The 20609-nt window shown below is 37.0% G+C and overlaps 1 protein-coding gene across 1 annotated transcript in view; it reads right to left on the bottom strand.

The window, feature by feature from the left end:
* HEATR5B (HEAT repeat containing 5B) overlaps nucleotides 1–20609 on the bottom strand; it is a 181812-nt gene that overhangs the window by 51334 nt on the left and 109869 nt on the right. The window contains exons 26-29 of the mRNA XM_006882354.1: nucleotides 14391–14570; nucleotides 5571–5808; nucleotides 3129–3383; nucleotides 1312–1439 (exon numbers count right to left, since the gene is read on the bottom strand). Coding sequence (XP_006882416.1) covers nucleotides 1312–1439; nucleotides 3129–3383; nucleotides 5571–5808; nucleotides 14391–14570 — 801 coding nt within the window. The remainder of the gene's footprint in view (nucleotides 1–1311; nucleotides 1440–3128; nucleotides 3384–5570; nucleotides 5809–14390; nucleotides 14571–20609) is intronic.

Raw genomic sequence — 20609 nt, 5'->3', positions numbered from 1 at the left:
TGTTCTAAGATTATAGTAGCTCCTTGGTGTTATTGTTCTCCTTACAGGTATAATCGATTGTTTGGATGAAAGTTGTGTCACTGAAGTGAATTTTAAAACTTATCTTTGATATTTATACCTTTAGTGTCTTATGCAGAACAAGCATGGAATAAAAGTTGTAAGATGAATAAGTGCAATTTATATGTGAGTTTACTATGACAATGCTGAAATGATAGGATTCTATCGAGAAAAAAAATATCTATTTTCAAGCAGTATGTGAATAAACAAAACCCACATCATTTGAATTTATTCCAAATCGCAGTGATAACTGGACAGAGTTGAACTACTTCAAAGGTTGTAAATCTTTATGGGATCAGACTGCCTCATCTTTCTCTCAAAGAACCACTATGGGTTCAAACCAATTTGGTTATCAGCTCAAAACTTAATCACTGTATCATGGTTCCTCTGAATATAAAATCATTACTAAATCCAAAACCTAGCTAGTTTTGTGAACTGATATGTTTAAAATAAAATACACTGACAGATGATATTTTACAGGTTTGACTAAATGAAAACAAATCTGAAAATTCATGTAGTAATTTATAATTAAACAGAAACACAAGCTCAGGCAGGAAGATTGGGATAACAGCAATTAAGTGAATTTTGTAACCAAACAGGGTCAACATCATGTTCCAAACGAATGCTGATATAAGAAAATGACAGCGACTTCATTTTTTATTTGTTTATGTTTCATGTGAAATTACTCCAAATATCAAAAAGCATGATTTGAAATAAGAAAATAAAAGAACTCTTAAAGTAAAAAAAAAAATAACAAATCCAGTGTTTGCATAGTTTTGTAAGAAAAACTACCTAAATATTACATAAGGAAATTACAAAAAGTATTCCCAAGTGATTAATTTGACCAGTACTTGAGTTAATGCAAAAATATTTAAAAGATAAAAAACTTCATTAAAAAAAAAAAATAAAAAGAAAAAAAAAACACAAAACTTCATTAAATGTTCAAAAATGTCATAATCAATTTTAATAATTTTAAAAAAATCACTTCAATCCCTTTATTAATAGAATAATTATCTGGGGTTTCAGTTAAAATGGTTAGTTTTACTTTAACATGGATAGACAAGTAAAAGAAGGTGTGGTGACTAACTCATTTTGAAGCAAATCTGGTTAATCAACCTTCAGTATAGGGTCATACATGACATAAAAATCCTGAACACTTTTAGTAATATACTACTTATTTCATATGTGAGAAAAAGATAAATCTGATTAAAACAGAGCATACAGTTGTTTATAAACTATAAAATGACATTGTACCTGATCTTCTGCAATATGGATTCGGGCATAAGGAGAATCCAGCAGGGTGTGTAAAGCCTGCAGACATGCTGTTACATGTTCAATGGGTTCCTCGGGTCTTGGGGAACAAAGAAACTGAATACTCACACCTGAAATGTACAAAATAAAAGCGATAAAAAACACTTTATGTTGCTCTGACATAATTTCCTCCTAGTTTAAATAAAGACTAACATGTACAATATAGCTATTTATTAATATCTGAAAATAGCATCTAGTTTTCAAATTGAACATCCAAACTCAACACAGATTATAGTTTCATAACAGTTTAAGAAAAAAGTTAAGAGGGTTTCCAATCTCACCATTAAAGCAGAGAATAGTTTTTTACTTTCTAAGACATTTGAAAATAATATTTGGAGCGTATTTGTGGTTGGCTATTATAAATGGTATCGCTTTCTTAGTTTCCTTCACTGCGTTTTGTAGAGGAAATCCCAATGATTTTTGGACATTGACCTTGTATCCTTCCAACCCTACTAAACTGGTCCACTAGCTCTAACAGTTTTTTGGTTGAATCCTTGGGGTTTTCTGTGTACACTATCATATCACTTGCATACAGTGACAGTTTAACTGATCTGGATATTTCCTTCTCTTCTTGTACTAACCTAGCAAGTACTTCCAATACAATATTGAATAGAAGTGGTGTTAGTAGGCATCCTTGTCTGGTGAGTGTAAATTATAAATTCTTTTTAAATAGCATCAGTGGCACAGTCCGTAGAGAGTAGTGCTGCCAACCTAAAGGTGCCTGGTTTGAATCTGCCAGCAACAGAAGAAAAGATGATTCATTTCCTCCCTTGAAATTTACAGCCTACAAAAACCCACTGGAGGATCTTATGAATTAGCTTTGACTCGAGAGTAATGAATTTGGCTTTTTTTAGGTTTTACTAAATGGCTGTCAACAAATTCTTCATGCATGAAAGTTTATTAAAATGGCAAGCCTGAGTAACAATGGCTATCATGGAAAACAACTGTTCTTAATTTGTATAAGGGTAAGCTCATGGCTTTGGAAGTCTTTCAGATTCTCATTTATAAAAACACTACTGATGGTTTATATAATTAAACCTTAACAATAGTGTTTCTCCTCCCCCTGCAGAGGAAATAAGAGATCACAAAGAACCTTAATAAAATTCTTAAGAGCTAAAAGAACATTTGTAAAGGAATTAGAAATAAGTTAGGATATATTTAGCTTCCATTTAACTTTGCATTTTATTTCTGCATTTGTGTTTTATTTTTCTAGTGATCTACTATTGTTTTCTGTCGAGTCAAGCACAACTCAGTGATCCTATGAAAAAAAGGCCTGAAGCCTTTTTATAACTATTAGCAAAATAAAACCTCTCATGTTCAATATTTTTTCTTTAAATCATTCACTATTTCTCTGAGAGTGATCAAGTCATGAGAGTTAAAACTTCTTTAAAAATTTTATTATTTTTGTGTTTGTGTACCGTCAAATCAGATCTGACTGGTATAGGAGGAGATTGTCCCTCCTTCTTCAGCAGAGCATCTGGTGGATTCAAACAGTGCACCTCTGAGATTGCAGCGCAACTTCTTGCCACGAGACTACCAGAGCTTACCAAGAGTTAAAACTTTTACAAAGAGCTTTTAATAATTTAATTTTTAGATAAAGTTTTAGTGAAAAATTTTGAACCACACTGGAAAATCTTCCATAGACTGTTCTTCTTCTGAACTGTGCTTCAGAAAACTTTTCTATAATATTAAAATGAAAGGTATGAATTTTCATAAGTCCACAGATATATTAGTCAAATACACTAATATGACACACCTACCTAAAATCAGATGCATCCTGTCTTTGTTAATTTCTGGCAAAGACTTAGCACCAGGTGTTGCTACTGATGCCTGGTTTAAAATGGTGGGCGCAGAACGTTTTTGTGAACCAGACATTGCTGCTGCTTCTGTCGTCTCCGGACATGTAAATCCTGTACTATTTAACCAAAGTGCCACTGCATGGAGAACCGGGGCCCAGGAATTCCGATAGTGAAGTCTAGCTGTGTCAATTGTCTCAGGAGTATAAAATGCTCCACCTAGAAAACAATCAGAAACATTTTTCATTACACATGTTCATTCATTCATTCATTCATTCATAAATCACCTAACTTAAAAATACCTGCTGCACACAAAAGAGCAATCAAACCAAAGAAGTTCTCCTTTTTACAAGGTAAGTATTGGAAAGTATACTCACTGGACAGTGTTTTGTTTTACGTAAACTGCTCTATGCTGGAACCTGTCCAGAGCACCAAATAACACCACACACAGTCCCTGCAAATTTCTAAACTGAAGTGCCTGGCTCTTCCTCACTGGTGGCTAGGGTTCCAGGGTTTCCTCTGGTACTGTCCATGTCACCAGGTATTCATATACTAACTTTTCCGGCTCTCCTGTCTCTGGGTCATCCCTTCATTGTTGTCTGTGATACCTTGGAGCCCCTTTCACCATCTTTTTTTAACATATCCTGGGACCTCCATATTAGATCTCAACATCAAGAAAACAAAGATCTTTACCACTGAGCCAATAGATGGAGAAAGGACTGAGATTTTTAATGATTTCATCTTGCTTTGCTCACAAGGAACATTCTTAGTGCTCACAGTAAGGCACTCAAAAGACAAGTTGCACTGGGAAAATCTGCTATCAAAGATCTTTCCAGAGTGCTAAAGAGCAATGATGTCAGTTTAGAGACTAAGATGCATCTGATCCAGGCCATGGGCTTCTCAACTGCTTGCTACACACCTGAGAGCTGGACAATGAATAAGGATGACAGAATAATTGATGTCTTAGAGCTGTGGTGCTGGATACCATGGACTGCCAAGAGAACAAATAGCTCTGTCCTAGAGAGGGTGAAATTCCATCTCACATACTTTGGTCATTTCATCAGGAAAGACCAGTCTTTGGAGAAGGATATCATGCTTGGAAAGGTGAAGGGTCAACAGAAAAGAGGAAGACCCTGGATGAGATAGACTAACACAGTGACTGTGGCGATGGGTCAGGTGTGTCACAGAGATGGTGAGATTGGCTCACGATAGGGCAGGGTTCAGAGCCACTGTTCATGGGGTTGTTATGAATCATAGTTGACTCGATGGCACAAAACAACAACAACAACAACAACGCAGACCTCGTCTCCTTTCTTTTTTCCTCCTCTTTTGCTATTCTTCCCTACTTCCTGTTTGCAATTCCAACAGTGAGGACTTCATCTCTCCTTGCTGTTATGACGATGAAAGAAGGAAAAGAAAAGAGAGAATTCCAATTTTTTTAATCATTAATAGCTGGGGAGAAAAAAAAGGAAAGGTTTTATTTTCTTCGTTTTTAATAGGAAGTGATTATATATTTTCCTAAGTAGGATAATGTTAATAATGATTTCTATAGCTATTTCTATAGGAAAAGAAAAACAAAATAGAATATTTACAAATGGGCTTTAGGAACAAAATTTACTAGTAGACAAGAAATGCACACACTGGCCAATATAGTAATTTACTTCATTATCGTTATGCATAGTTGGTATACATCAAGTATCCTTATCCATAGTTATTCTTATAATAATGCTAACGTTTTCCTTAGGCTAACTAGAAAGCTTAATGTTGTTTTCTGAGTTTTCAAATTCAGAGAGGAGAACTACTTTACAGAAACATCTATGCAGTCAGCCTTACGGTCACAGATGTTATTATTGATACCACTGGGCTGTTAACCAAAGATTGGTGGTTCAAATCAACCTGCTGTTTTCAGGAAGAAAGACAAGCAGTCTTCTATAAAACACATAGCCTTGGAAACTCAATGAAGGGTGAATGTGAGTCAGAACTGACTCAATGCAGTTATTGTTGCTGCTGTTGAATGCCACTGAGTCAAGCATGATTCATAGCAACCCTATGAACAAAAGACCTGAAGCCTTTCTATAACTATCGCCGTTTCTCAAAGTTCATAGAGTTTCCAGGGGCATGTTGTTTAGGAAGTGGATAAGTTTGGTAATTTTTGTCTACTGTTGCTAAAGGAGTTCTGTGGTAAGGTTCACTGGACTGCTCACTAGAAGGTCAGGAGTTTGAATCTACCAGCTGCTCCTCAGGAAGAACATGAGACTCTCCTCCCACAAAGATGTACAGTACCTGAAACTCAAGGGAGGGATGCTATAAGTTGGAAATTGACTCAAGTATTGCCAGCATCCACAAAGTCTACTTCAATTATTACTTTGAATTACTTCAAAACAAAACCCTGAATATAATACTTACCATCTGGGGGCAGTTGGCTAGCAAATTCAGCTGGTAAAGTCAAAAGTGCATAGTCTTTTAACGCGGCCAACCACAGGCGGCTGAGTGCTGGCAGTTCAGGTTGTACAAGTGTTATTAGGCTATCTGGTGGTAATTCATCTAAGGTCCCATAATCATCGTCATCCTCATCAGTATTTTTAATGGTTCTTTTCGGTTTTGACTCAGCTTCCTTTTTAATATTCATAGCAACCACATAAACCTAATAAGATATTCAGGAAGAGAAAATAGCAAGCCATGATTAAATTTGAGATATTCTAGGTCACTATAATCATACGGATTCATTATAAAATATAACTGATTATAAATACTAGAAAGTACATAAGATCAATAGCCATGTAAAAGAATTATTCCATCTGCTTTGGAGAGAACCGTTTTTAAGTTGAAGTGACTTTTCACAGCCTAGTCCTTGAGCAGGCTTCTTTGATTTTTTCCCCCCCAGGCTTCCCTTGTTCTACTTTACAAAGCCTCTTTTTGTTTTATTTTTACCGTAAAGTATAACTTCCTGCATACTGCATTAACTGTTCTAGAGTTATTAGTGTCAATCAGACAGCAATTAAAGAAAAAGTCTGAGATGGCCAAAGTGGTCAGAGGAATATTTTTCATAAATACCCTTTTTGTTTAGTTCTTAAAATATATCTAGCAATCTACATCTACAACAAATATCAGAACCAAGAACATTACTTGCTTATCAAGATTATTTTTGTATTTTCTCCCTAGTTTGAGAACCAAAATGAAGTATAAAAGCAACCTTTCTTTTTTCTTTTCTTCCTTGTTGTGTACCATTGAGTTAGTTCCGAAAGGCACAGGATGAGATTTTACCTCCTCCAGTGGAGAATGTGGTGGATTTGAATCCTGTGCCTTTTGGATTGCAGTGCAGCTTCTTGCCACTAGGCCGCCAAAGATCCCTTAAAGCAACCTTTCTAAAACATAATTTTAAAGAGTCTTATTGGTTGAGTTAAATTTCTTTCTTTTGTCTTGGCACATTAAGTACTGTCTGTTAGTTCTGTGTGGCCATTGCAATAGATTAGCACTCTACTATTGCAATAGTAGAGCAAGAATTGACAGACATAGGTATGGGAGCACAGAGACACGTCTGACCTCCTAGGAACCCATTTTGGGCTACGAATATTGTTGATGAGGACTGTTTTCCTATGTGGTTTTAGTGGAAGGCAGATGTTGTCACATTCGCTGGGAGCACTGTTTTTACAATTAATAAAACATCCATGATAAGCAGAAGAGAAGGAAGAAAGAAAATAAATTGCACTAGATAAAAATCTTGAGAAAGCTATTTTCCCTTGACACAGTATTAATTTTACTGTACATAATGAGATAACCTGTGTATCTAGAGATACTTAATCAAAGATTCTAGGTGATACAACTCATCTTTATTTTCATACCGATGTAACACAGAGAAACTGCAATAATCACGTAAATTACTGATAATGATTACAAGAGACTATGCATCTTGATTTGTGAGTAAAACTTTTTCAACACTATGACATTAAGTGATAGTAACACTGGCACTTAGCAATGCAGAAATAACAATAGAAATGAATTAAATTTTGGAATAGTCACTTTGAATATCAAACTGTAAATATATTAATTCATATTTGGCTTAAAGCTTGATATTTTAAAAAACCTGTTATTATTCAGATATTTACATCTCAATAAGCACTGTGAATGTAATTAAACATTCTACTCATCAAATCCTTACTAGACCCATTTTTATCTTGCATTTACTTTTTTTTTGGCCTGGTATTTACTTTTGAGTGAGTATCTGAAGCAACAAAGATGAGTAAAATTTTTTTCCTTTCCAGGACTCACAAAATAAGTTTCAAGGCTAGAAAGAAAACTGTTGAGAATATAATTTTTTTAAAGATTTCTCTTAAAGGACTTGCCTTCTCTTTAAGTTCTACCTAGTGCCTGCGCACTGTGTGGCTTATAGAGGAAAGAAAATGAATCTCAGAGAGTATGAAGGAGGTCTTAACTTTGGGAGACTAATGAAGGTGAGACATGCTCAGAGACAAGGAAGATGCAAGGGAATTTCAGGCAGCGGCCAAATAAAGACAAAGAGCATAAAGACAGGAAATAGCAAGACATTAAGAGGAATTTGCAAGTTTTTGGTATGGAATGAGCACAAGATATAAGGGGAAGTTAGATGATAAAGATAAAGCTTTTAAGTTAAATAGGAGAGAAGTTACGAGTCTTCTGTTAACTGAAGCAGCCAAAATGTTATGCTATAGGCAATAGGGAAGGGGAGGGTTTTCACTGCTGGATTTTAAGGTCACTTATACACAAAGATATTTATCAGTGTTTAACTTTATTTGGATAGGTACATCATGAAATCATTCATAATGCCAAATTTCCAGGTTTTCATAAGCTGTTTCTGTAAGATGTATTTCTATTACTTAAAAAAATATATATATGCAAAAAAATTATATATATGCTATTATATTTGAGATATATACACATATACATACACACACACAGAGTTAATTTCATATGGATGGTGAAGAGATTGAGATTGTACACAGCTTTAGTTTGCTTGGCTCCACAGTCAACAGTCTTGGCACCAGCAGCCAGGAAATTAAAAGGCGCATTGCCATGGGCAAGTCTGCTGTTAGGGACCTCTCCAAAGTGCTGAAGAGCAATGGTATCTCTTTGGAGACTAAGGTGCGTCTGATACAAGCCATGGTCTTCACAATCACCTGTTATGCATCAGAGAGTTGGACAATGACCAAGGAGGATAGAAGGAGAATTGATGCCTTTGAGCTGTGGTGCTGGAGAAGAGTACTGAGAATACCATGGACTGCTAGGAAAACAAACAGATTTGTCCTGGAAAGGGTTAAACCGGGTGGTTCCTTGGAGGCAAGGATTCTGAGGCTCTGTCTAACATACTTTGGACATGTTGTGAGGAGAGACTGGTCCTTGGAGAGGGACATCATGCTTGGGAGGGCAGAGGGACAGCGCAGGAGAGGAAGGCCCTCTATGAGGTGGATTGATTCAGTGACTGGGATAATTGGGATGGGAGTGTCGGAGACAGTGTGATTGGCACAGGACAGAGCGGAGTTTAGGGCTGTTGTACATAGGATCGCTATGAGTCCAGGCGACTCGACGGCACATAACAACAACAACAACAACAACAACAACAACAACAACAAAATATTCTAAGTGTTTCTCAAGAGAATACCAGTCTTCATAAACATTATTCTAATGGCTGTAGTACATGATCCATAAAACATCTAATGATTCTCTAGAGTTAACATTTTATATTTATTTGTGAATCTTTCTTTATTCAGACTTGCACTTCTGAGAGAAATGAAACAGCTTTCAAAGAAAAGAGGTACACACTTCATTTTATAAATAATGTTGCATGTAAATACTTCTGTTTTCTCTTCCATATTTTGGATATTTTTACCTAGGTTAAAGCCCCAGAAATGGAATTACTGGGTCAGGATTATAATATTTATATGGTTCTGACTAGATACTGTCAAATGCTTTTTAAGAGGGGTCTCCATCTTACACTGCTACTTAAAAGTGCTTAAGAATATATTTTATATTTGTTTTTATGTCTTATCACATCTATTTCTTATAATTAATCAAGAAAAATAAATGCTAAATATAAAAATTAAGAACTACATGAAAAAAAAAATACCACACATAATACAATGAATAGGAATGATTGTATGAAACTCAATGTGAATGAAAAATATTGTTAAACACAGTGTATACAAATTTTGTAAGCAAATCAATATAAAATAATTTTTTTTCCAGATCTAACCATTTTTACGGACCTTAATGACCTCAATTATCCTTAAGGCTCGCATCATGGCTTTATTTTTACCAGCTCTAAACATAAAATGAAATTTTTAAAAAATCACACATGAAACTATCGCTCAGATGTAGTACCATTAATATTCTAGACATGCTGTATATGTACATGCACAAGACTTTTTAAACAGTTTGTGTGTGTGTACTTCTTAACTTGATACTTTATTAACATATATCACCATTATCTGGCAAGAGTAAAACATATGCTTAGGTCATACCTAACTAAAACGGTCATTACAAAGACAGAAGAGGAAGAAAAGACCAAAATGGATGTCAGAAGAAACTCTGAAGATAGCACTGGAGCATAGAGAAGCCAAAGCACAAGGAAGAATTCAAGCTGAACAGAAGATTCCTAAAGGCTGCTCGGAATGACAAAGCAAAATACTACAAGGAAATGTGCGAGGAACTAGAGTCAGAAAATCAAAAGGGCCGAACTCACTCAGCACTTCTTAAGCTCAAGGAACTGAAGAACAGATTCAAACCTAGAGTTGCTGTAATCAAGGATGCTTTGGGCAGAATATTAAATGATCCAGGAAGTATTAAAAGAAGATGGAAGGAATATACTGAGTCATTATATAGAAAGGAACTGGCAGATACAGAGGAATTTAAACAAAGAACATATGAGCAAGAGCCTATGGTGATGAAGGAAGAAGTTCAAGCTGCTTTGAAGGAAATAGCAAAAAATAAAGCCCCAGGAATAGATGGTATACCAATTGACATATTTCAGCTAACAGATGTTGCCCTGGACGTGCTCACCAAGATGTGCCAAGAAATCTGGAGAACAACCACTTGGCTAACTGACTGGAAGAGATCTGTATTTGTTCCCATTCCAAAGAAAGGTGACCCAACTGAGTATGGAAACTACAGAGCAGTGTCATTGATTTCACATTCAAGCAAGATTCTGCTGAAGATCATCCAAAAACGATTAGAACAGCACATCAACAGAGAACTGCTGGAAGTCCAGGCTGGGTTTAGAAGGGGTCGTGGTACTAGGGATATCGTTGCTGATGTTAGATGGATCTTGGCTGAAAGCAGGGAATACCAGAAGAATGTCTATGTGTTTCATTGATTATGCAAAGGCATTTGACTGTGTGGATCATAACAAACTGTGGCTGACTCTGAGAAGAATGGGAATCCCAGAACATTTAATTGTGCTAATACGAAACCTATACTTGGACCAAGAGGCAGTAGTCAGAACAGAGCAGGGTAACACGGCATGGTTCAAAATAGGGAAGGGTGTACGCCAGGGATGCATCCTGTCTCCATACCTTTTCAACATGTATGCAGAGCAGATTATCCGAGAGGCTGGGCTCTATGAGGAGAATTGTGGCATCAGGATTGGTGGAAGATCTATCAACAATCTCCGTTACGCAGATGACACAACCTTGCTTGCTGAAACTGAGGAGGACCTCATGCACTTGCTGCGAAGGGCCAAGGACTGCAGCCTTCAGTATGGACTAAGGCTCAACGTCAAGAAGACAAAGATTCTTGCCACTGGACCAATTGGCAGCGTCAGGATGGATGATGAAGAGATTGAGAGTGTTCACAGCTTCACTTTGCTCGGCTCCACAGTTAACACTCTTGGTACCAGCAGTCAGGAAATCAAAAAGCGTATCGCGATGGGAAAGTCTGCTGTTAGGGACCTCTCAAACGTACTCAGGAGCAACAGTGTCTCTCTGGAGACTAAGGTGCGCCTGATACAGGTCAGGCTATTTGCAATCGCTTGTTATGCATCAGAGAGTTGGACAATGGCTAGGGAGGACAGAAGGAGAGTGGATGCTTTTGAGCTGTGGTGCTGGAGAAGGGTACTGAATGTACCCTGGACTGCCAGGAAAACAAACAGATTTATCTTGGAGAGGATTAAACCAAGCTACTCCTTGGAGGCAAGGATTCTGGGGCTTCGTCTGACATACTTTGGACATGTTGCCAGGAGGGACGGGTCCTTGGAGAGGGACATCATGCTTGGGAGGGTGGAGGGACAGCGCAGGAGGGGAAGACCCTCTATGAGATGGATTGATTTGGTGACTGGGGTAATCGGGATGGGTGTGTCAGAGGCGGTGCGGTTGGTGCAGGATAGAGCAGGGTTTAGAGCTGTTCTGCACAGGGTCACTATGAGTCGGAAACGACTCGATGGCACATAACAACAACAACAACACACTAAAATATTAACAATAGCTGTCTCTGGTGTTATACTCCATGGCGAGGGGAGCTTTGCTTTCTTTTTTATCCTCTCCCTACCTCTATATTCTGGATTTGTGTAGTAAGTAAAAGTATTTTATTATCAGAGTAAAATAAAGATATTTTCAAAGATATGAATTAAGTAAAACTGACTGGAATCAGTTACTTACTAGATATAAGGTGAGGAGGTTTGAGCAAGAGGAACTAGTTAAAACTGATACCCAAGTTTTGGTCTGGTTATACCTGATACATTATGGAGCAGATTTGTTCTACCTACATAGAACCACGATGAGAAAGGACTGAGTCAATGGTAACACCAGCACCAAGGCAGATATATATTAATGAAAAACCTCCTAGCAAGAGAATAAATATTAAGTGAGCACATGGGAAAGTGTCATGACTGCAATACTGTATTTTTAAAATGTCCCTGGGAAAATAGAGAAGGAAAAGATTAATTCTAGCAAGAATTGGAAGTGTTAGGTACAACATAATCGTGTAGGACCATTAGTTAGTGTAAGAAGGAAAAAAACCCTCAAAAGTCACAGAGCTAGAACCAACTCATAGGTGACCCTGTACCACGATTTTAGAGGCTCTAAACAGGAGAGGAGGAAAACAGCCCATCTTTCTTCTGCAGAGCTGCTGACGGATCTGATCCACCAGGGAAGACTGCCTGTTGTTTACAAGTACATCTCTCTATAGACTGCCACCAGAGCTGTTTTAAGGAGAAAAAGGAAGACTGAAAACACCTACTATTATGTTAAAACATGCAAGATGGAAAGTACCTACACATCATTCAAGGGGAGCTATCTAATAAACAACTGAAAATAAGGGCTGGGATTTGGAGCCATTAAATGTACACAAGGAAATGCTATACTCATGTATGTGGATGAAGCAGCCCCAGGAAAAGGGACAAGGAAAACAACAATATGCAGAAGAGAGGATAGCAAGTAACACTGAGAATGAACAGTCAAAAAAGAATAAGGAGAACCAAAAGAGTAGTGTCAGAGTCAATAACACAAAGAGTTTCTCAGGGGGAATATGGATTTAGAGAGGCCAAGTGTGGTAGGTGTTTAACAGTGCCCAGTGATTTGTGTAATTACATTATGAATGGCTTTACTAGGAGGTACATAAGTTGGGGTAAAGGGGACCCTGAGAAGTAAATGATGAAATAGTCAATGACTAGGAAATGAAGATAATAGAACTTCATTAACAAGCCCAGAATGTGAAGAGGAGAAAGAGAAAGTTGTAAGAAGAGGGTGTCAAGTCAGTGGAAAATGTAGAAGAGGAAAAAGAGGGAAAGAGGATATGACCACAATGATCCTAAAATGGTCTCTGACGCCTCAGGCCTTACCGACGGCTACTGCTAACCTCCATATCGCGTTTAACACATCCTGTTCTCTATAGAGGTTAAGCTGATCCCTTCAGATTATTAGAGGATATTCTGCTGTGCATCTCATGATGCTCCATGTTTGCCTCTCCTCATGCTTACTTGTTCTATAATCTTTCTCAGTAAATATGTCTTTGTTCACCATTTATTCTCAATAGTTAGCCTTGCAGAGTCAATGCTCAATAACATTTACTGAACAAATTAGAATGGGAATTAAGGGAACAAGAAAAGTTAGATCTAGGCTTAAGGAAAATGTTAAAATAATTATATTAGTAATAGCAAGTAACACTCATATAGATGTATAAAATGGAAGTCTATATAAAATACAAAGTCAATTACACTGATTATCTCATTTAATGTATATCACAAACCTTGTTCACATTTACAATTAAAAATTATTTAGCAAAGGAGTTGAATAGTATGACTATTGTACAGAGAGAAAGGAAAGTTATTAATTCATATACATCTAAAGATTTGATGATAATCTGAAGAATCAGAAAACTAACATTCTCAACATTTTAAATGAAAAATTAGGAGTAAAAAGTTTTGAGTAGGATACCTATTGAAGAAGAACAAAGGAAAAGAAGCTAAGCAGGGAAAAGTATCTCTACAAAATATTAAAGGCTGAGTTTGAGGTACAAATCATTGTAATACCAAGTTATAAAAAAATAAGAGTACAAAAATAGAATGTGTATCATTCATTACTTTAATAATATTAGGTGCTGATGAATGCCAGACACTTTCATATACTGAAGAAGCCATAATTTACATTATTTACATAAGGAATTGGAGGTTCTGAAAGATCTTATCATGTGACCAAAGCCACACAAATGATAAGTTGCACAGTGAAAATGCTCTCGGGTATCTGACTCTCAACATTTCATGTTTTTTTACATGAACTACACTGAACTTCCCAGGAGGTGAACCAAGCAGATTATGTAAGTCTGCAGAGAGCTAGCTAACTGACAAATGATCTTAAGATCATCCAACTATGTCAAACAGGCTCGACACTTGGGGAAGTTAGTGAATATGGGTGGAGAATAAAAACAATTCTGGGTCTATTCTTTTTTTTAACAACTAAATCAGTATGAAGTAGCAGTAAGTTCTAGCAAAAAATTCATATATGTGAAAAAATAACAAAACATTATTAATTTCAAGTGAAAAAAACAAAGATAGTCTTAGTAACATTTTTCGTAAAACAGTTTCCATATAAAATTAGGTTTGTATCAATTAGAGAAAAACAATATTTTAGCAATAAAAACATCACTGCTTTTATAAACAAAAATTAAAAATACTATTTTAGTTGTTTAAGTAATACCTGAAGACAAAGAATAAATAATATGAATAAACAGAGAAAGGGTCAAAAGCCAGTAGGTCAGAGTTACCTCGGCCCACGCCTTGAGGACAGCCAGCTTCTCCATGGTCGTGGCGCTCTCGCGGTACAGCTGACTGGAAGATCCTTTTCCAGCCTGAACTTTGTCCAGAGAAGAAACCAGCAGATTATGAACTCGTCGAAGGTCATTGAGATCACTGACAACTCCACTTCCGATCCAGGTACTACACACCTAGAGAAAAAGACAAATTTAAAGATTGTAAAAATTTACAGAGTGTACACATACTCTATACATGAGAAATTACTTTCTTTCTTGGGAAAAAAAAAACCCAACAAAACAAATAAATGGAAGAAAACCCCCTAATACTATCTTTAAAAAAAAGAAAAGAAATACATATAGCAAAGCAATAGTAATTTATAAAGAAAGTGTAAGGACTGTATTGCATAATTATGTGAAAATCAAACAACATGTAATTATTATATTTCCATTATCTAACTTAACAAAAATCTCAAGAGAAAAATTTCCTCCCAAATCAGTTCTGTTGTGAATAATTCTTAAATACAACAAAATTTCTGACCACCACAGGTAAAAGGTTATGCCTAGGACTGTGGAAGATTTCTAAGAGGCCAAATCTTTGCAAATTCTATGAGGCTACAGGAGTGAGAACCAACTCAATGGCAATTAACAACAACTTGGAAAAAAAGATTAAAAGTTTTAAAGTACAATGAAAGAACCTTGTCCCCTGCTTATAAGCGAGAGAAGTGAACACATGGGAAATATGCATGGTTGTAATAACATACATAAGCAATGCCCAAAGAAAGATAGAGAAGGTAGAAATTAAGTCTAGGAAATGAAATGGAGAAGTTTGATATTAGACATTTATGTGTACAAATATGAAGGAGCTCATGCTGAAGAGACTGGATTAGAAAAGCTGTTTGCAGTTGTTGTTGTGTTAGATTTGGACTTTAAGGGACTCTATGTAGAAGAGTTTGAACCAGGCGGTGGCCTTAAGCCCAAAGGCAGCTGGGAGAGGAGAGTAAGCAGCCATGTTGTTCCTGGTTGGCTGGTGCCTCCCAGGGTCTTGGGAAGTTCTCCTTGCCAGAAGGAAGGAGCATGGTGGTGTGAGCACAGGAATCGTGGCAAGCTTTTGTAGTCGACTGCTTTTCTGGGAATGTGTTTGACGTACAGGTTTTGCTCTGTCCCCGGAGTGAGGCTAGCCAGCCTGGGCTTAGGGTTTGAACCAGGAGGCTATGCTACCAAGCCGAAAGTGGGTGATTTTCATCTGTGGCCCTCGGCCAGGTTCAAATTGTCTTCCTGTCCAACATTCTTCTAGGTGGTATAGCACTGGTCTGTGCATTGCTGTACAGAGGTAACTCGTGGTTGCTGTGATGCTGAAGACTGTGACAGTGATGTGCCAATCGTGGTAATGGGTACCTATGGTGGACAGTGTTGGCTGGAGCTTCCCAACTAAATCAAGCTTGGAAGCAGGAGTGGCATCCACTTCCGAAATGGCTTGCCTCTGGGAACTCTATGTACGAACAGTGCTCAGGCTGTTCGTTCATAGGGTTGCTATGAGTTGTCTATGACTCAATGGCATCAAACAACAATAACAATGATGATGACCAAGAGAGAGCTACATTGGCCTAGTGGAAAGGAAGCTATGCTACCAAGCCAAAGGTGGGTGATTTTCATCTGTGGCCCTCGGCCAGGTTCAAATTGTCTTCCTGTCCAACATTCTTCTAGGTGGTATAGAACTGGTCTCTGTGTTGCTGTACAGAGGTAACTTGTGGTTGCTGTGATGCTGAAGACTGTGACAGTGATGTGCCAATCGTGGTAATGGGTACCCATGGTGGACAGTGTTGGCTGGAGCTTCCCTACTAAATCAAGCCTGGAAGTAGGAGCGGCATCCACTTCCAAAATGGCTTGCCTCCAGAAACTCTATGTACGAACAGTGCTCAGGCTGTTCGTTCATAGGGTCACTATGAGTCGTCTACAACTCGATGGCATCAAACAACAAACAACATGTAGAAGAGACTAAAACACTACTCATCCGGGGTCATCCTCACAATCTCTGTTGGATTTACCATTGTTGAAGTTCAACTATTTTTGAAGCTACTGTGTCAATTCATCTGGTTAAGGATCTTCCTCTTTTCCCTGACACATTCAAGCATGATGTCTTTCTCTAGGGACTGGTCCCTCTGATGACACACACAAAGCAAATGAGGTAAATCTCATCTTCACTTCTAAGGAGCAATATGGCTATACTTCTCTAAAAAACATATTTATTTGTTCTTTTATATTTAAGGTATATTCAATTTCTTCACCAACATTACAATTCAAAGGCATCAGTTCTACAGTCTTCTTTACTCCCTGTTCAACTTTTCACATGCACATGAGACAAGAGTGTCAAATTAAGGTAGGATTTAAATTTCATGGGAATGGAATTCAGACCGCATTTTGAAGGAAATTACCAATTTCCAAGGTTTTGAGCAACTAGGTGATACTCTTAGAATTGTGCTTTAAAATAGGGGTTGGAGGGAGAATAAGAAAAGAGTAGACAAATAAAGCAAACTGCATTGGAACAGAAGAGGGGAAGAACTGTCTGAAAGGAGTGCATGATCAGGCATTGTCTGTATGACAACAATCCGCAACAAGAGGTACACTGCAAAGTAGACTCAGTGTGGGAGGAAGAAAATGTACAACAAACAATGAAAACCAACCTTTCTGTAAACTTTTGTTATACTCACAACAACAAAAAAATCTCACTCTGTGTGTGTGTATTGCCACATATTTTAAAAAAATATTACAGTATAAAAAATTTTTACTCCACTATATAGGAAATAGTCTGTCTAGAGAGTAACCATTGTGTTTAATTAAATAACTACTATGTCTATGGTTATGTGCCCTAAAGTTGGAAGCAATCCATAGCTGACCCTCCAGTGGTTTCAGAGGCAGTAAATCATGTAAGAGGTTTACACCCAACTTTCTCCAATGGAGCAGCTCATGCATTTGAACCATGTGTCTTTATGTTGGCAGCAAGACTCATTATTCACTAGGCCACCAGAGCTTCCTAAGTGCTATGGAACAGAAATTAGAATAGAATGAAAAAATAAAGGCAGCAGAGAGAAATTTGGACTTAAAATCACAGAATACAGTACTTAATTGGTGGCTTTAGGGAAGACAGATATAAAAAAAGCAAGAAATCAAAGACTGTCAAGTTTCGATCACTAAGCCTCCCAAGAGGAGCTCTGCTGGCCGAGTCCACAGAGATCCGCACTGCTGATCCACAGGCTTGGCCTCTTTGACTGTCAGAATCTACCACTAGCGCCACAGAGGGACAAACAATTTCCTCCAGTGATTTATACCCTGGAAACCAAATGAAGGGTCAGTTATGAGTTGGTTCTAACTTGACAGTAAGGGCAAGATTGTATGGTTTTGATTGTGAATATTTTGACATGTTGATTTCAAAATGCCAGTAAGACATTCATAAGTGAGATATTCAGCAGGCTATTTGGAAACTTGGAGTTTCAGGAGCAAGGTCACTGGGAACACTATAGATCTTGAAATTCTCTACACTAAAGTGATAACTGAGCCAATGCTGACAGGTAAACTTGCTGAGGGACTGAAAAGAGGAGGAAAAGCTTTAAAGACTGAACGAAGGAAAATATAGGAGTCATAAAGAAGGGACAGATAAAATAAGAATAAATATCAAAAGCATTTGAAAACAAAGCAGGAAAAGGAAATGGCAAAACAATTAAGCATGCCGACACTAGAGCCAAGGAAACACTTATTTAGGAATGAGTGTTATGAGACTGTCCACTTTAACACAACAATAATCTTCACTCTCTTATCTGAATTCAGGCAAGAGGTGTTTCACAATTCGTAACTTTTCATTAAAAACTAGTAACTTACATAAATCTCGTTAATAAATATGCCAAACAAGATCTGTGGCAACACCTCATAATTAATTCAAATTACAATTCTGTAATGAAATATTCCATGACAATTACCCATGGTGGACAGTGTTTGGTGGAACTCTCAGTTTATGATAGGTTTAGAAGCAGGCGTGGCATCTGCTTCCTAAACCACATGCCTCTGGAAACTCTATGAACTTTAGAAAGGCTTCAGGTCTTTTGTTCACAGGGTGGCTATGAGTCGTTTTTGACTTGATGGCAATGAACAACAACAACAAATGACATATAGTGAGGAAAATACAAATCAAGAGATTAATGAATACTTACAGTCCCACCCAACTTCAGGTCAGGGTCAAATCAGAACAAGTTAGGTGAGGTTTTGTGAAGAATTATGAAAACACTTCGGACTTCAGAGGGTTGTTTTTTAAAATTGCAGGGTATTTAGATTTAAAAATGTAATTAATGGACTAGCGTCTTGTATTTAAAAGTTAACAACAAATATTTATGTACTATTTTATTCTCTTGTAATCTTAATCTCAAGGAATCTAACTACAAATTTATATTAATAAAAATTAGTAAGAGTCTTTCTTTTTTTGGTAGAAAAACCCGAGTTTATTAAAACAAAAATAAATGAAAACTGCACCAGATTTCCCTTTGACAGCACATAGACTCACATGCCAAATAGACTGAGACAAGATGAACATGGCTGGGTTTTTGTGCAAAGATAATTTGACATTTTTTTAACAGTTTCATTTTCAGGGTAGTGGCTGCATTAAGAAAGATATTAAAGCAGCTTTGTGACTGGATGTTTTTAATAAATGATGCTGCTGTTAGGTGCTGCTGAGTTGAGTCTGACTTTAGGCAACCCTATCAGCAACAGACGTGAACTCTGTCCTATCCTACACTACCTGCATCATCTCCGATACACTTGAGCCCACTGCTGTAGTAACTAGGTCAATCCATTTTGTTAACGGTCTTCCTCTTTTTCAAAGACTCTCCACCTTTCAAAACATGATGTCCCCTTTCAAGGAACAGTTTCCTAGTGACATGGCCAAATGTATGAGAGAAAAAGTTTCACTGTCTTTGCCTCCAAGTAGCATTCTGGCTGCAATAAGGATCTCTTTTAAATTATTATTACCAACTAAAAACACACTGATGGCAAAGTAAGATGCCAGTTAAAATAATGCTGGTAATATGATAAAATATAAAATGAAAAGATTCAATGTGACGGTTTATTTCTAAGAAAACATAATTATACTGGGGAGATTTGTTAAGTATTTCTGTAAAATTTGACAGAACTCTAACTGTAAAAGTTGGAGAAAAACTGTAGAGTCAGGATCTGACACTAAGTACCTTCTTTACATTAAAGAAATGGAAACTAGATGTTGCAGATAATGCATTATAGATGGTTTATGAAAAAAGACAAATCAGCAATCTAGCCACAAAACTGTATTCAGGAAAAAAGACCTTGACCTTACATGAATCCAATTACAAATGAATTCACATTTAAAAATTTTAAATGGAAATAAAATAGACAAGATATTTATTTTCATGATTTTGACCTGACTTAAAAAGACTCACACAGATGACCTACTAATTGTATTATATGTAAGAGTCCCTACTGTAATAACTGAAGGAATCTTGGTAGTATAGTGTGTTGTAATGTTAACCTAAAGGTCAGAAGTTCAAATTCATGAGCTGTTACTTGGAACAAAGTTGAGCAGTTTCATCCTGTAAAGATTTATAGTCTTGGACCCTTGATAGTGGTCACTATTGAGTGGGCATAGGTTATACAGCAGTGGGTTTGCTTTTTTAAATCACCACAATAACTAAGGAGCTCTGGAAGTGCTTGGATGCTAATCAGAAGGTTACAGATTCAAATCTATCAGCTGATTTGCAGAAGAAAGATACAAGTCTCTTTCTGTAAAAATTTACCAAGCTCAGAAACACAACAGAAGGTTGCTGAGTTGGCAATGGATTTTTGTGGTTTTCTTCTATTTTATTGAAATAACTAAAAATTACTCTGACTTTAAGGTGTCTTCTACTAAATTCTAGTTTATGCTAGCAACCATATTGATATACTATACTCCACTATATATTCAAAGAATTTGTGAAACCCTCTGACCCATTTGTTTAAAAAAATTTTCCATCTTCAGGCACAAAAGGACAAATATTATATGGTGCCACTGCTGTAGGATGAGGCTGACATCAGGGTGGGGGTATGACTGAAAAAAACAGGATATATTATGTTTACTGCATTGAAGCTGATGAGAGAGAGAATAGTTTAAAAGTAATATATTTTAGGGCATTATGATTATCATAAGAGTCCGGAATGAGGGTTGCAGAGTGGAGTATA

This window comes from Elephantulus edwardii, unplaced genomic scaffold (genome assembly GCF_000299155.1).
Source record: "Elephantulus edwardii isolate Elephantulus edwardi_28Jun2011 unplaced genomic scaffold, EleEdw1.0 scaffold00019, whole genome shotgun sequence".
NCBI lineage: Eukaryota > Metazoa > Chordata > Mammalia > Macroscelidea > Macroscelididae > Elephantulus > Elephantulus edwardii.
Note: the sequence above shows the minus strand (reverse complement) of the source record. Positions and strands in the feature narration are given on the sequence as shown.